At 39.5% G+C, this 16,825-nt stretch overlaps 1 protein-coding gene across 2 annotated transcripts; it reads right to left on the minus strand.

Annotated features, from left to right (window-relative positions):
* Positions 1 to 468: 468 nt before the first annotated feature.
* On the minus strand, positions 469 to 16,793 carry LOC122985254 (disintegrin and metalloproteinase domain-containing protein 10-like). Of its 2 annotated transcripts, none has more exons than XM_044355736.1 (16): positions 16,274 to 16,793; positions 13,385 to 13,535; positions 10,988 to 11,106; positions 10,666 to 10,824; positions 10,010 to 10,110; positions 8,677 to 8,826; positions 7,929 to 8,021; positions 7,655 to 7,838; positions 6,790 to 6,953; positions 6,476 to 6,659; positions 5,605 to 5,755; positions 5,300 to 5,483; positions 5,083 to 5,191; positions 4,730 to 4,950; positions 4,503 to 4,629; positions 469 to 3,644 (listed from the first exon to the last, which is right to left on the minus strand). In XM_044355736.1, the coding sequence occupies exons 1-16, from the start codon at positions 16,338 to 16,340 to the stop codon at positions 3,415 to 3,417; spliced, it is 2,394 nt and encodes a 797-aa protein (XP_044211671.1). In that variant the 5' UTR covers positions 16,341 to 16,793; the 3' UTR covers positions 469 to 3,414. The 2 variants fall into 2 exon arrangements, with proteins under 2 accessions (XP_044211671.1, XP_044211672.1); XM_044355737.1 differs by lacking the exon at positions 16,274 to 16,793 and adding an exon at positions 16,117 to 16,205.
* Between the last annotated feature and the right edge of the window lie 32 nt (positions 16,794 to 16,825).

Consider the following 16,825-nt stretch of genomic DNA (forward strand, 5'->3'; position numbering starts at 1 on the left):
CAGTTCTTGCAGCTCCAATAAGCCTTTGTTTGTTGAAGCAGTGATATATTACAGAAACAGATTATATAAAAAAAGAACAGTCACAATCGATGCAGCAGACGTCGAGGTTACTTTACTCTCAGGTCGTAGCAGAGGTCAAGTTCCAAACAAATTAAACAGGATCCTACACTTCCCACAATGCAACTAAAAGCACTTAAATCGCCCATGTCTGTCAAACTCAACAGCCCATGTTTCTAATGCAGGATCTCTGTTAGACGTTTTAAATCTCAAACCCAATCCGAGATAACCTTAACGACATCTTCGGGGGTATTTTCTCAGATTTGACAAAGCTCCTTCAGAGCCACAGACGACTTTTCGCAGGATGAACAGTTCTCTGATCTTCAGGCGTTAAATCGGCGGCTTCACCATTTGTACGACACCTCGGTGACTAAAAACGAACAGAAAAAGCAGAAGCGAGCACACATGACAGACAGTAAACAGGGGTCTATTTTATTTTGAACGAGTCTTTTAATTAATGCATTTCAAGTACTCCAAAAATTACATCTCTTTGCACAATACAATTTGAAATTTTTTTTTTTTTTAGTAAAAATGTTCAAAGTGAACAAAAATTTCCGATACTGTATAAAACACAGTGAACATTAAAATCAGACAGTAGTATTACTTTTTAATCTTGTGTTCTTTCGGCCTACATCACCTACAACATTTCAACTCAATTGGGACATTTCAGTGCACGTTTATCTAAAAACTTTTACCAAGACTATGAAATTAAAAAGAAAGTAAAATTTACAGGCATTATTCTTCTGCTCTTCTACCCAAACCATGCCACAGGATAACGAAGACAAAAATGAGAATGTAACATTAACTCCATCACACTGAATTGTTTTTACCATTGATGATGGTGGAGAAAAAAGTATCATAAGCAAACTCCAGTTCAACTAGCACATATAAGAACATAAATAACTTAGAAGAGAGGAAAGTTTGTCACATATGAACATCTTTGAACAACTTACTCTGGAATTAGAATACAAAAAAATGAACAGATGTATCAAAATGTAATTTTCATTTTTCAAATGAAATGCAAATTTTTCGAAGTACTGTACAAGTTTACATGTAAAGTCTCCAGGCTTCGCAGGCGAGATCCAGCCTAGAAGATGAAATTTAAAAAGAGTTCCGCTTTGTACAGACATGAGAAGTTATAGCAACCGTCGACCTGCCTAATTCATCTGCCGCGTGAATTAATTGTTAGCTGTGAGACACATTTTTTTTTTCATGGTCCCCTCCAGAGCACATGTGTGATTGTTTTTAACCATCAGGACAGTTTTGTAAGATATTAGTCGTGATTAGTATTGCATGCATTTAAAAAAAAAAACAACAACAAAAAAAAACAAAAACAAAGCCAGGATAAAATAAAGTCAGAGCACAAAAAAAAACCAAAAACAACTTTCAATACAACTACACAATATATAACGCAAAATCCTGTGCTTTATTGTTAATGTCACACTTTTCACCCACTTGCCAACACATTTTTTTTCTTTTTTTTTTTCTTTTTTTCTTTTTTTTAGGTGAAATCATGGGATTTTGCATAATACACATCTTCTCTCAGTGTTATCACGTTATCATTTTCCAAAAAAGTCCCTCACTCTCTGCTGTAGTGAGGGAAGGAAGAAAAACACCTGAGGTCAAACAAAACAAAACAAAAAAACAATCACATCTCCTTCATTTCGTCCATCTGGAAACCTTACAGGTGCTTCCTGTATTCTATAAAACCTGTGAACAAATATCAGCTTTATAAAGTTTTAATGGCACGCTGATGTAAACTCACACTGAGGTCTGAACTCATGAGCTCTTAAGGGGATTCAGTCCATGATGAAATGTGACCAGGAGCAAAAACTGTAGGTGAGATTTTAGGAAGAAAAAAAAAAAAAAATCAAAAAAAAAATCAAACAGCTGTTTGTCTCCTGTGAAACTAGTGAACACAGTACGGAGAGTGTTAGTGAACAGTGTGAAAATACTGCTGATCCTTCCATTTGTTTTAAGACTAAACATTAATAGCTGTCAAAGTAAATAGTGTTGAGCGACATACAAATATTACAGACCTTGGTCAATTAATAGTCACATTTAATAAATGTGTCTGCATGCCCACAAAAGTTCTTAGATTCGCTATCTGAAGAGTAATAGAATTATTTAATCTTTTTTTTTTTTTTGTACATCCACACTGGAGTCATTTTTAAAATTTATTTCCACACTTAAACTAACTTTGTAACATGATACACTCTCACTTCTAAACTACGCCACAGCAGCCTTCACTTTCCCTTGTCTTCATACTTGAACAGGTAGAATCATCATCAGCTTCGGTTAGTGGTTATTCATTCTTCATTATCAAAAAAAACAAAAAAAACAAATCGGTGAAGACAATAAAAAGGTCGTATCAAGCCAGGAGATCTTCCCTTTCTGTTCCGACGACGCTATACTTTATCTAGCTTGTTACACAACACAACCAAAACATGTTAGCAAGACAATAAAATTAAAAAAAAAAAAAAGATGAAAAAAGGGACCTTGAACAGAGAAGGCCTAAAAAGTGGGATATGGTGACCTTGTTCAAATTCTAGCAATCTAACGAAAGTGAAAGAGATCCACCTGATTGGACGACTGCGCAGAGGACTTAATGGCATCAAATCCTCAGAACGGCAACGTCCAAGGAACTCATCACAACCATCATTCCTTCATTTATGTGTTAAGAGTCCTGAGAGCACTAACCAAAAAAATCAAAGAAAAAAAGTGAAGAATTACACATTTACAGTAGAAGAAATAGTTTGTTTTCACTTATGATACACTAAATATGTACAGTCACATGCAGAAGACTGTCTGCACGAGAGACCGGAGCCTGTGTCTTTTGCCGTTTTTGACATGTGTAAATCACAAAAGTGCCGCAAATTCCCCGCTGAGTGTCTCTCATTCCCCGGCTAGAATGGCGAAAGAAAAGCACAGAACAATTCACCAGCAGCCACGGGTGTGTCACTCATGAAGACGTTGCAATAGAAACAAAAACAAACAAAAAAAAAAAAAACACATCACAGAATGTACTAAAGCTACACATGATTCCTTAACTCCTTGGCACTCCTTAGAAATGACAAAAAAAAAAAAAAAATGGTGGAAAAAGATGCTAGATCGCACTGCATTGGAAATGGCTGATGTTTGAGTCCACTCCACAAAGAGCCAATCGAGTTGCTAGATAGTGTTTTCTCTTTTTCACGTGTCTGTTTTTGTCTGTAGATGGAGGATATGATGATGACTAACAACCATGTCAGGCTTTTCTTTGGATGGAGTGATGCTTTTGTTTTCCCACTGTAGGCACAAGGAGGAGCCAAGGCATTGGGGGAGGGGGGGAAGAGGGAGGCGGGGTGTTGCAGGGTCTCAGCGTCTCATCTGGCCCATCTGATAGTTCTCTCTGGGCTGACGGTGGTGCCTCTGGGGCTGCGCCTGCCGCTGAGGTTGCCTCTGGGGTTGCCGTTGGCCGCCGTGCCCGCCGTGCCCACCGTGCCCGCCGTGGCCTCCGTGGCCGTGCTGGTGGGAGTGCGGGTGCTGAGACTGGTGCTGCACCTGGGAGCTAGCGTGCTGCTGTGCTCGCCGCCTCTTCAAAGTGCCTGTCGGGAGGAAGGACATGAGTTTGAGCTTGTTAAAAGACAGATTGTAAGATGGGTGGTGCACAAAATTACATTTAGACTGGAAGAAATGTTACTGAATTCGCAAAGTGCAAGACTCAAGGTCTTTTCATTTAGTGGCAATAACAACAAATGGAAGAGTTCGAGAGTCGGAGGTGATCTTGTGGGAGGAAAATACTATTGAAGAAAATCAATCATGATGTTGTTAACAATCGCACACAATGGATAAAAGGTTAAAACACACTGTGTTGATAAAATCCACTTCATTTTGGTTGCAAAACAGCCTTTTAACCTGTGCAAACACATCAAATTCAGTTTCTTTAGGAGCATTGTTTGGGGTAAATTAAAATCTTAAATTTCAAAGCTGGATGTTGAAGCCTCTTACTGCTCTCAGGAAACATTATGACTGTAATAATCCTCACTAAAGGTTGCTTGTAATTATAAATGTAAGAACTGGAGCTTATAACATTACATTAACAATCTGAGCGATTAAGGCTGCTGTCATGTCAGAACCTGGTTCATATACCTTGATTTCTACTAAATATTTTCTATTTATTGCGGCATTTAAACATCTTTTAAAAATGTCTTTTCTCTTGAATAGATGAAATAATCAGAATATTAGATATTTGGGGGATGGTCACGATATCAGAAACCTTCAATACAATGAAGCTGCAAACAACAAAATAAAAAATGGTACAGAAAGTGGTACCCAAACTATAAAGGGATCCATGTAAACAAAACCACATGTACATGGTTTGTCAGCTAAATTTCCAAACAATATACATAAATACGTGTATAAAAAGGGTTTGATTAGCCGTCTTTGTAAATCTCTGGACTCACCTGGAAGTGGTTTTGGAGGGGGGAGTTTGGGGTTACTGCTCGGTGTATGTACGCTGCAAATCTTAATGAAACCAGCCATGAGCATGATGAGAGCGATACCCATCAATAACACCGCCCACCAATGGGCCTGAAAAAAAAGAAAAAAGAAGCACAAATCAAGCACAATCAATACAAAAAAAACACCTCCATAACAAAAAAACCCATCCAACCAGGATCAAGATACGTACCACAATCCACTCGGCAATGTTCTCATACAGCTCTGGGTTGAAGATGGCCTTCTTCAGTCTGGCAAGAGGTCCGTCTGCATCCACCAGACGGCACTTCATGAACACGTCGCAGTAGCCCTTGAAGTCATTGCAAGGTGAGCCGGCTGGCAGCGTAGTCACTTTCTTATTGAAGAAACGAGCCAGACGCTCCGACCCTGTACTGCTGCACGTGTTGGGATTCACTGTAGAGATGAGTCACGATCAGTCAACACAATTCAAATGACTAAAACAAAATGTCAGGCGGTTTTTTTCTTTTTTTCCTCTAAAAACAGAGATAACAAGTTGGGAAGAAAAAAAAAAGGTAGATGACTCACTCTTCTCCATGCAGCATACGTGGCAGAGCTCAGTCTCATCCTTGCCTTCTTGGCTGGCACAGGTGCACGCCTCAAGCCCATACTTCTCACAGATGGAGCCAGAGCAGCCCTGCGGGGGAGGATCGTGAGGACAGGACGAGATCAGAAACTGACTGGTATGAATATAAAGTTGCTATAACAACCAGTTCTTCCAGGTGTGAAGTCTTCAGTCGCTCACCCCGTTGAGGCAGACTTGAGTCTCTCCGTGGCAGGCGGTGAAATTGGCCTTTGGCTCCGATGTGGGACACTGGGCGCTGACTCCGTTACACATGCCCTGATGAGCGCACTCTGACTCCTCTCTGCACTTCTCATTACGACCCTTGTGAGTGCACTCAGCGGTGCAGCAAGGACCCTGACTGGGACTTGGGAGGGAAAGAGATGTGTATGAGTCAAGAATTACCATAAAAAAAATTTACCAGATGGAAAAAAAAAAAAAAAACACAAACGGACAAGCGAACACAGACTGAAAAATATCAAATCTACCTGCAGACTTTGTTGGGCTTTAATTTGCACTTCTTGCTATCATGCTGGTTGGCGTCATAGCAGCACTGGTCCCTGCACTGATCGCTGTAGCCACAGTCACACTCCTCTCCTGGCTCCACCAGGCCGTTACCACAGATGGGCTGACCAGACTCTGTTTGGGGAAGCAAATGTACTCGTAACATAAACATTGTGCTCGTTCCTCTAAAGCTAGAACTTTTTTTTTCATATGATGATTTTATGTACATCAGGATAAAGAGGATTAAGCCAGACATTAAATAAGAAAACTGTCTCAATACAAAATCAAACTGAACAGATATGGCTCATAAGAATGAGTCATTACAATGACTGAGGAAACAAAATGAGTAGAAACATTAAATAAACACTCATCAGTTTGTTGGTGGAAAAATTACAAAATCAAATATCAGGCAGTGAAGCCGACACAACTAGCTGATATTTTCCTACTGGTATCAGCAAAGACTGATATGCATAAGACTTCAAACAACTGATTTTTAGACATACCAACAATTTGGTTAATTAAGAGACTTCTAAAAAAAGGTGTTTTATTATTCTGCTGCTTTGCCAGCTGCATTAAGTGGCACACTTGGAGATCACAACCCACAATTCCACTTTCTGCCAAATACAGTCAGTAAAAATAGTACTGGACTCAAGCCAATACCGCTTTTCAAAGATAGCCCCGGCCAAAAAGTTGGTGCATTTCTAGCTAGCCAAATAAACTCTCTAATTAGGGCGCTGAGGTTAAAATCACCCACACTCATCAGTATGAAGACAGCAGAATCAGTAGAACACTGTGGTTTGAATTGTCTGACATGAAGCTCAGTGAGGACAGTAATACACTAACAGTAACACGTACCGACAAAACAGTTGCTTCTCTTTTTCTCCAACACCTGGCTGATGTTTCGCACGCTGCAGATGGAGAACTTATTATTGTTGAGCTTGTCTCCTGATGTGGCTCTTGCATACATGATATAATTGCCCTTCTCCTTCTTGTCTTGACTCTTGGATTCACCTGGGGTGCACTCAGATCCAGAGTCATGCTGAGAACAAGACAGAAACAAAGAAAAAAAAAAAAAAAACACAGATTAAAAGAAGAGGAAGGGACAAAGTGTACGAGCCTAATAAATTCCTTCTCACCGCGCATAAATGTGGCACATCTAAGTTACTCACTGGGGAGCCGAAGTTGTGGCCTACTTCATGTGCAAAAGTGATATGGGAGACTTTTGGAGGTACGTGGGAGGCGTAGTTCTGTACAGTGATTATACCAGTGTTGAGAGACTTCTTTTTTCCGTCTGAGTACAGCTTGCTTTTTTCACAGATTCCCCCGGAGCTCCCTGCGAATGACAAGCACAAGTTGGAACAAACCGCAGCTTCAAAACATGGAAGGTTTATACTCATGAAGGAAGGGAAATATGATTAATATCATGACAAGTTTTCAATTAATGTCTAATGTCTTACTGCAAAACATATTTAAAATTCTATCACGAGGAGGAGACACGCACCTGCACACTATAAATTAGGTATTTCAACAAAGCAAAATATTCACTTCAAATACCAAAGTCAGAATGAAACGCAGGAAACATCTTAGATATATTTTCACTTCACCACATCAGTAACAGGACCATAATGAAAACCTTCGGGAATCATTTAAAGCAAAAACACATCTTCATATTTTGCTGAGTTGATGTTTGAAGCTGCAGTTGGTTCTCATGACATTCTGAATCAGACGCAAGTTGCGATCACAAGTACCGCTGACACTTTCTTGTTGTCGCTCTGGTGTAGTTGAGTCACAATAACTCATAAATGATGGATGCTTTTCTAGGATGTAAACACTGACCGACTGGTTTAATATATTTTAAAAGCTCAAACTGATATCAAGTATTGTGATAAAAAACAACAACAAAAAAACATACAACCTCATATTCAACCAGGACTGATATGTATAATTATAATGTACTTGCAACGTGGCACACAGAATTTGCTGTGCTGCATCTACTCATATCTTGTTTTAGGCCGACTGTTTAGCTTTTAGTACCTGAGGGGGCTCCAACCCAGGCCAAACCCAACACCCCGTCATCAAAGTCTCTGTCGGTGAAAACGTAGGCCAAGCAGTAGTCATCGTGGTTCTGCTCTGAGTTCAGCTCCAGGAACTTCTCCACGCCGATGTTGGCGAAGCGGAACGGGTTGGACCTGTCCCTCTCATCACTGGTGGTGTTTATCTACACAGGAGGACGGTGATGAGTTCAGAGGGAGGACGATGACTAAATCTAACATTTGTACAACCTAAAAAAAATCAACACAAGACTCACCCTGATCCTTTTCACCATGAAGCTGATGTTGCGGATGCCCATGAAGTCTGTGCCCTGATAGATAGCATCGATCGCTTTGACATGGCTGGAGATCTGAAAGAGTACGATAAACACGACGTTACATGAAAAAGTTTCAACTGCAAGTTTGAAGGTACAGTTTTAACGACAAAATGACAAAACTTTCCCATAACCAGATTCAGTCCATATGCAACAACCCTGTCTGACAATACTCAATGTAACATATACATGTAGAATAGGGATGTAAATAGTGAGGTTTTTTTTTTTTTGCTTATGACACCATCAGACATTTGTGACAACTGTGATTCAGCTGGTTTCTCTGTACTGTGTTCATAATCAGTCGGTTATCTAATAACCAGTTCATATTACTAACAAGTCAGCAATAAAGTATTCAGGCTTTATTATGCTGATTTACTTAATTAATACTTTATGACGAGGTGTGGAACTGTCACTTTTTTTTGTATATTTACAATATTTCCTCAAGAACAATACTTGCATGGGAAAAAAGAAAAAAGGCATTACTGTGAACAACTACATTTAAAGTGATTTTGTAAAGTCGTGTCTATTTTAAGGGTTATGACTCACTGTTTGCACTGAATAACAAGCGTTATTATGTCACTAATTAGCCTTAGTCTTTGTTAAAAATGAGCCTCTGCATCTACATCACCAGACAAGTTCTTACACTACTGTTGCTTATATGTCCAGTAAAATCATGATAAATGTATATTACCTGAGCTATGACAGCCTCTCTGGTCTTGTAGTACTTGTAGAAGAGGTGGTCAGTCTGAATGAACAGCTGGCAGGTGTTTTTCTCTACCTGGGCCATCCTCTTCCTCCTCAGCAGCACGGGCTCATTAAAGTCAGCCTCAGTATGGAGCTCCTGGTGTGAGCGGTGCAGGAGATGGAGAGGACGAAATAGGCAGTTAAATAAAACATATACATAGCATTTTAAACCAAACAGTGGCTAAATAAATAATGTCTGGTATTTTTAGGGCTGTGGTTTTTCAGCTGCAGTATGTTCATGAACTGCACTTCAGCTGGGGAATATGCGCTGTATATGTCACAAAGATACAGCCACACTAAACATCACATTAAAAGGGGCGGTTTCATTTTCTCATGTTTAACCAGACGAATGTTCTCTTCAGTCTCTTGTGTCAAAGTCTTTTGAAATCTATGGGACCAGTAAAAAATGAAAATTTATGACGTTAAACCTCCCACGTGTAATTTTGCAATCTATTAAGAAATAACATTATGTCATATCTTCCAACAATCTACTTCCTTTTTATGTGAATTCACACCCACAGCAGGTTGGATGAACGCAGCTTTTAGAAAAAGTAGTTCAAAATATAATGCCACTGTTAGTCTACTTATATTGTATTAACCCTTACATGATTATTTAGAAAAAAAGGCTTACAAGTATGAAATATAAAATTAATTACACATAAATCAATTTAATGAGCTATGGTGAATTATTCTCACCAGTCAATGTGACGTCAAACTGCACACAACCAGGAACATATTGTGCTACATATCACAACCTCTTGACTTTGTATTGGAGTTTTTTGAGAATTTTACAATGTAGAAAAAGTCAAGTGGTTGTTATACGTAGCACAACAAGCTAGCCAAGGTCTGTTCCTGTGCATGTGTGGTGGTGTCAGCCGCACAAGAAACTTCTCTATGGAGACTGAAAACATGATCGTTGTTATTAGTCTTTGAAGCCGTTTCTAAACAAATTAATGCGACTGTAATCTTTGGCGCAAAGGAACATGTCATCCAGTGCGACGATGTGACTCATTGATGTGTTTTTAATAGCTTTTGGACAGTGGAGGTCTACAGCCCAGAGGAATAAGATATATCAGGCTTTGGATACACACACACACACAATATTTGTAAGTTCATTGTTTGTTTGTCTCTGCACATGAGATTAATTGACAATAAAAACATATATATAAAAAAAATTATTGGCCTTTCTTTGACCCTGGTGGTAGAAAGTGTCCACAAAAACCGTGTCATCCCTTTACTTGACACTGAGAGGGTTTACTGTGGTGTGTGGTGATGTTCACCTTGGGTGGCTCCTCTACGGCACTGGCTTGGTACTTCTTCATCCTTTCAAACACCGAGCTATCAGCACAGCCTCCCTCTGGGCCGTACTTGTGCGGGTAGTCTGTGTGAGAGAGGCAGACACAACACTGTTAGGATTATGGGAGACAATGTTAGCTACTTAACCCCCTGAGTCACTCTATTTCTGGCGCTATTCATGATCAGCTAATGGATGTACTTACACGCCACTTGAGCCTAGCTTTGCTGTGTGAGCGGTTACTTTCCTGCCGCTCTCATTAGCGATTCCTCTCGCATTTCTGTTTAATTTACCCCTTAGCCACATACTACTGTATATGTACACAGATGATTTGAAATTAGGAGGTGCCGGTGTAGTTAAGTGTGCTCAGTGCTCACTATCAGTACCGATGTTGAAAAGGCTGCTTAAATGAGCCAGTAGCCTGGGAGAAAGATTGTGTTACTCAGCTAATGAGCACCCCGGGTATCTCTGCTCCTTGGGGGGGCGATCACACTAGTCTGCCTCCATCAGCTCAGCTGGCCTAACCTTGCACTTTCCCCGATCACACATTTACATATGTACGCATCCAATTACACATACTCGGTGATTACAAGAAAATGGCCTGTCAAAGTATTTGTGTAGCTGAAGTTTCTAGGGACTCACGTATGTCGTCTTCATGGTAGATGACAGAGTGGAAGGGCACGTCTTTGCCCTCCAGGTATCTCTCAGCGGGCTCCACATAGTAGGTGCCTTGGTAGCTCTGAATGAAGCCCTCAAACTTACCATCCACAATGGAGCCATGAGTCAGGGTGCCTTTCTCACCTGGGAATCCCAAATTAGAGGTATTGGTATCACAGGATTCACACAAACCCAGGTATTCGTGTTTCAGAAAAAACACGATCAACAACACTTTGACAAATGTCTTGAACCTCATCACTGCTTTCTAATAAAAACAAGTACATTCATGTAAGAAGGACCATCTCACCGTAGATTTCTCCAGTGTAGATATGAGAGGTATCAAATGGAATTTCTTCTCCTGAGACGTCCACCTTCAAATCTTGGGAGAACAAGGTGGTATCTCTCTTCATTCGTAAATTAAAATGCCTGAAATCAAAGAAATGAAACTATAGTTGATACAAAAACAAAAGACGTTTGAATGTGATGACACAGGTTTACAACTAGGACCGCAACTAATGATTATTTTCATTATTGATTCATCTGCTGATTATTTTCTCGATTAATTCCAACTGCTTCAAGGAGATGTTTTAAAATGTCTTGTTTTGTCCAACAAATAGTCCGAAACCCATTTCAGTTTCCTGTTATATATATTTCTTGTCATATATGCAAAGTGCTTTGAGTGGTCGGAAGACTAGAAAAGTGCTATATAAATGCAGTCAATTTACCATAACACATGAAAGCAGCAAATCTTCATATTTGAGAGGCTGGAACCAGAGAATCTTTGGCATTTTCATTTAAAAAATGACTAAAATGATTAATCAGTTATCAAAATGGTTACAGATTAATTTTCTGTCAATTAATTGTTGCAATTCTAGTTACAGCATGGGACAACATTTTCTATATTGCAAGAAATATCTTTTCATGATGCCCCAAAACTGTCTTCTGATATTATTCATGTCACAGAGTGTGTGCCTGTGGATTTGGGCGTGGATCTGAATTTGGCCTCACTTTGGGAGGTAAGCAATATTCACCCGGCCTTTGAGGAAAAGGGAAAATGCAAATGAAAGGAGAAAAAAGGGTGAAAGCAAGGGTACGGTTTGGCAGGGGGAAAACATCTGAGCTGTTTTCTGTTGCAGAAGCAAAACTGCAGTCTTTATGTTGTAAGAGAGGGGAATACAAAATTAGGACATCTTGCTGTTTTTTGGTGATCAAACATATGGCAGGGAAACAATGATGTTACAGTAAACCTCGGGTCTCACGTAACACCTACACAGTGCTCCTATTGTACGCTTGTTCTGTGTGCACTTTACTGTTCTGTAGGTCAGTGCACGGCGGCTGAATTAACTGCAGGGACACAGAGGTCTTGGGAAATTTTGATCTGAAAATATGTTCAAACTTGACGTGTTGGTACACAAATCTGCTTCTGTACATGCTCAATACCTATTGTGTTGTTTTCTGTTATTACTTCACCTCAGGGGGCGGGGGTGTAAGGTACATTAAAATTCTTTCTGAGAGCACAAAACCAGCAAGCGGTAAGATATTGAATATTTCAGACATATTTAGACATTTTGTTCAAATCAGTCAAAGGGAGGGTGGGTGGTGTGCTGCAAATTGAGTGTCAAGAAGGAGAGTTGTGTGCCTGAGCTTTGTCATGAATTCAAAGGGAAAAGAAGCTGATACATCTCTTGCTTTTCAAAGAAACAGACATCTTCCTTCCATGTGTTTGTTTGTACAGCTCTTATCGTTCTCCTGCCTATTAAGCAGCATCGGAGTTTGGGGAACAGCAGGCCCCGCTACAGGCAGGACGTTAAACAGCCTTTGCCAAGATCCCAGCCAGATGGTCTTGACTTTGTCATGGAGAGTGCAGACACTTTCAATCAAACCACACCACCTCTTCAAATACTGGTTTAAGAACCATAACTAGGTCTATTCACATCCATCTGTCTTATATACCTTGAGGGGGCTCCAGCCCAGGTATCATGTGTACAGACACACATTGCACCCAACCCATTGAAAGGAGAACTAACACACAGACAAACACATTCACAGCTTCTTCTTCTTCTTCTGACCTGCGTGCGTTCAGATTGCGGCAGGAAATCAGAACAAACCCACGCAACCAAAAGGAGAGCATGGAAAATACACAGAAAGCAGAAGGAACAGAATCGTCTCACCGGCTCCATGATTTCATAAAATAGGATTAAATGCAAACAACTTTCAATCACACCGCACATCTCTGCTATAGCTGACCTCCGCCTTTAATCTAGAGCTGGAACGATTAGCTGATCGACAGAATATTAACCCGCAACTAGAAATCCAGATGCTTAAATGTGAATATTTTCTGGTTTCTTTAGTCTTCTAGGATAGAAAACTCTCTTTCTTGTCTTCTTCTCCTCATTTTTGGGTTGCAGATGATTAGTCAGGACAAAACAACATTTGAGGACATCACCTTGGGCTTTGAGAAACAGTGATTGACATTTTTCACCATTTTATGACATTGTATAGACCAAACGACTACTCGAGAAAATAATTAACAGATTAGTCAATCATGAAAATAACTGTTAGTTGCAGACCTAGTTTAATCATAAGCAAAGTAGGCATATGGGATGAGATTTGCAAATAAACAAATAAATAAAAAGAGAGAGATAGATGGAGAGACATTATACAGACAGAAAGACTTCATCTATATCTGTAGAAGTTGACTAACCTTCCATGGGCGTGAAAATCTAAATGAAGAAACTTGTCTTCATGAGAGAGTGCCCTCTTGGCCCTCTGATGGTTGCTGTGAATAAGCTCTGTGTCGTAAGACAGACCCTCATAGTGACGAATGTACTTATTCAGGGGGTTTCTATAGTGTCCTGTGACAAAAGAACAGAGGGAGCGAGATTATTATGAAACACATGAAAAATACAAGTCATATAAAACCTTATGAAATGCATATCCGTATGATTCAAAGTAAAAGACAACATAGTCATCCCAGGTGTGTGGATACAATCTTCTTGCAATAAGATCTAGGTTGTATATGTATGCATTGTGTGTGTGTGTGTGCATGTGCTTGACACAGAAATCTAAATGTAATAAGCTTCTAAAAATCAACACATACATATAAAAGACAAAATGTACATTTCCCAAACATCCAGATTCTTAGGTTTGTATCAGCCTTCACAGTTTGTCTGCCGCACCAACTATTCAGAGCAGCAGGCAGATAAACTGAAACATTTGTTTTATATTTAAAGCGATATATTTTGAGCAACTGATACTCTGATGTGAGCCTTTAGGTTGGCAGTATTGCATCTGTGCTTTAGAGTGAAAAACTGACGCTTGTTACATGTTGGGAGAATTTAGGTGCCAAATAGTCGGATTATCAGGCATATACGGTAGATGTCAGGAAGGATTATAATGTTGGAAAATGACAGCAGCCCAGTATGTTCAGTGTTTTAAAATTCAGATAAATCTATTTAAGTCAAATGATGCCGGTTTTGGAGCTGTGCTAAACAACAGCCGCCAGCGTCACAGCATAATTATTTTGCTACCAGAAGAGTGGGTGGTGGGCACGAAGGAAAAAGATTCTCGAGCACTTCCACCCTTTTCACCGAGAGCTTCACACTCAAAAGCAGTCGCACGAACTCAAGGAAACACAGAAAACAAACTCTGTGAAGGGCTTAAACGGCCTTAACAAAATTACTGTGTTGAGACATTTCACGGAGCATCTGAAAGATCATATTATTGCCCCACAACGTATAAACCAAAAGAAAGTATTTTCAGTAAATGCAGTATGTAATTAGCTCTCTCTGACAGGTAATTATGCCTGTCTAGTGAGCCATAAATTACAGTTTTCAGTGTAACTATGAAACAAAGATGGGTAAGTAGTCCAGGCTCCAGCTAGTTCTGCGCTCATGTGCATTATGAAATATTTAAGTGTTAACATTGAATTTTTCATTGAGGTGACTATGAGAAGTGAAAGCCATGACTACTCTGAAATACCTTCATTTACCAAATGGTATGCCCACAACAAGTAAGACACTCAACATTCAGCAAACACATGGTAACTACATTTCTGTGACCAACCAAAATCATTACAATTTAAAAAGAAAATACATAGAACTTTCCATTTACTTGGTAAAGCACTGCCACGTTTCTTTATATGTTAGTTTTGGCACCAGGAATTCCCCGTTAGATTGCCTGAAAAACTTTGTGAGTGATTTTTACAGTTTGATGAGGTGATTAAAATCAATCAGTTTTTTTATCTTTAGAATTAGGCTTGCTTTAACTCATATGTAACATTAGCTGATAATTTCATTTTTCTGACACAAGGTTTAAAACCTCAGTAACGACATTTATAGCAAGCGTATGACGCCACAGTCGGCGCAACACAAGTACAATACAGCATTTTGCAGAGAGGTAACTTTGCTTCCAAAAATTATACACTTAAAAGCATTAACACCATTTTTTAAGCCCTCCTCCACTCAAAAATGTGTTTTGCTTCTTCTTCCTTCAGTTGGATGTTTGAGCTTCACTGTGCAAAATGATGTATGTGTAGAGTTTGAAACCAGAAGGCTGTTTTTCACATTCATCTACTGAAAGTGTGAAGTTTCTCTGTGCTCAGTGAAAATCCAATTTCAGAGGGGCAGACCTAGGAGCATGATCTGAGACATCACAAATAGTTTAGAAGCCAATTCTGGTCCAGTAGTCAACTTAAACAAGTGTGATGTGGAAACTTGAAGCCTGCAGAGCACATAAACTGAAAAATGGACTCAACAGTAAAGTAGGAGACATTTTGTGTCCAGCAGTTAAACTTCTGAGATTAAATATATTTACATATTTTATGATTCTGGATTTTTATTTAGTGAAAAAGAGTAAATGTCATTTCAAGATTTTAACAAGATAATTTAACTTTTTGTGGAAAAACCATATCAGACAAATTACTATTCAAAGTTGAGTATTTTACATGCATCTTAAAACATGTCTGGAAGGGATCTTTAAGCTATTTTAAAAATATATCTCATTCAAAGTTACTGCGGCTAGCGGTATATCATATTAGAGAATAGCATATAACACCAGCATTGACCACAGACTGCACTGATTTTTTTTTAAATGCCAGCAAACCTGACAACTTCTGTCGCATTAATTGTTAACGCTGTCGCAGCTAACACTATGTCAGTGACTAAACTTATTATTTTAACAAAATTGTTAACATTAGCGGCTAAACGGTTAGTTAGCACAAAGCTAACGGTCCGTTAAAACGGTCGGCATCTCCATCTTCTCATAACAATGGCTGTCGGCGCTATTCGCACGATAACAACAAAACCGACCCAAACCTGACAATAAAAACGGTGACAACACGCAGAGATAACTCAGCAACATCGGCTTATTTCAATCCACTACATAAATCACAGTCAGCCTTTTCGCTATGTGCAATTTATAAGCGAGAAGTAATACGGCAAAAAGGGTGCAGTCCTCTTCATAACAAGCAGGCCCTGCTGATCCCTGATGTTAGCTAGCAGGCTACCAGCCTTTCTGCTCCTCACAGCCGCTGCTCCATGGATTCAACACAACGTGTAAGTTAAAGGTTTTACTCTGAAAATGCCTCACTCACCTTGGGTGTAGTTAAGTAAGTACACAAAGAGGAAAACTTTAAGAAGAAGCATATCTGACAAATCCATTATTAGAGCATTGATGCCGTTTTCACTTTATTGTCCTACTTAGATAGGCGCAGACGCCCTGTGTGTTTATTGCAGCTTCCTCTCATCGCCTCCTCTCTCTCCAGCGTCGTGACGTCAGACGCAGGGAAGCTCGGCATCCCTTCCCCCAAATGCGTCCATGATCCAGGCCTGCATACATTATTAGACTCAGGAGTCACCATGCCTGGGTGCATGGATACATCCATGCCTAGGTGTCATGTAATACACGTTTCCCACCATTACAGTCACATGCAAAAACAGGAAAATAATAATACCAAAGCTGTCTTTTAATATTTCAGTGTCCACACCATTCCACATACAATCGATAATGTTCAGTGGCAAATCTTCACTCTCATAGAGCTGGTATTATTTATTTATTGATTAGTCAATTTATTGCAAACCTTTTTTTTTAATATAATCAATTAATCATTGGAATTCCAGTTTCTAAATTGTGAGGATTTGCTGCT

This window comes from Thunnus albacares, chromosome 7 (assembly GCF_914725855.1).
Source record: "Thunnus albacares chromosome 7, fThuAlb1.1, whole genome shotgun sequence".
Classification (NCBI taxonomy): Eukaryota; Metazoa; Chordata; class Actinopteri; order Scombriformes; family Scombridae; genus Thunnus; species Thunnus albacares.

Excerpts from the sequence above, each read along its gene's own strand:
- LOC122985254 (XM_044355736.1), bottom strand. The coding sequence starts at position 16,340 with ATGGATTTGTCAGATATGCTTCTTCTTAAAGTTTTCCTCTTTGTGTAC. Across the intron at positions 10,111-10,665 it reads CTACCATGAAGACGACATAC|ACTACCCGCACAAGTACGGC; the intron begins GTGAGTCCCTAG and ends TCTCTCACACAG. Across the intron at positions 8,022-8,676 it reads GAGAGGCTGTCATAGCTCAG|ATCTCCAGCCATGTCAAAGC; the intron begins GTAATATACATT and ends GTACTCTTTCAG.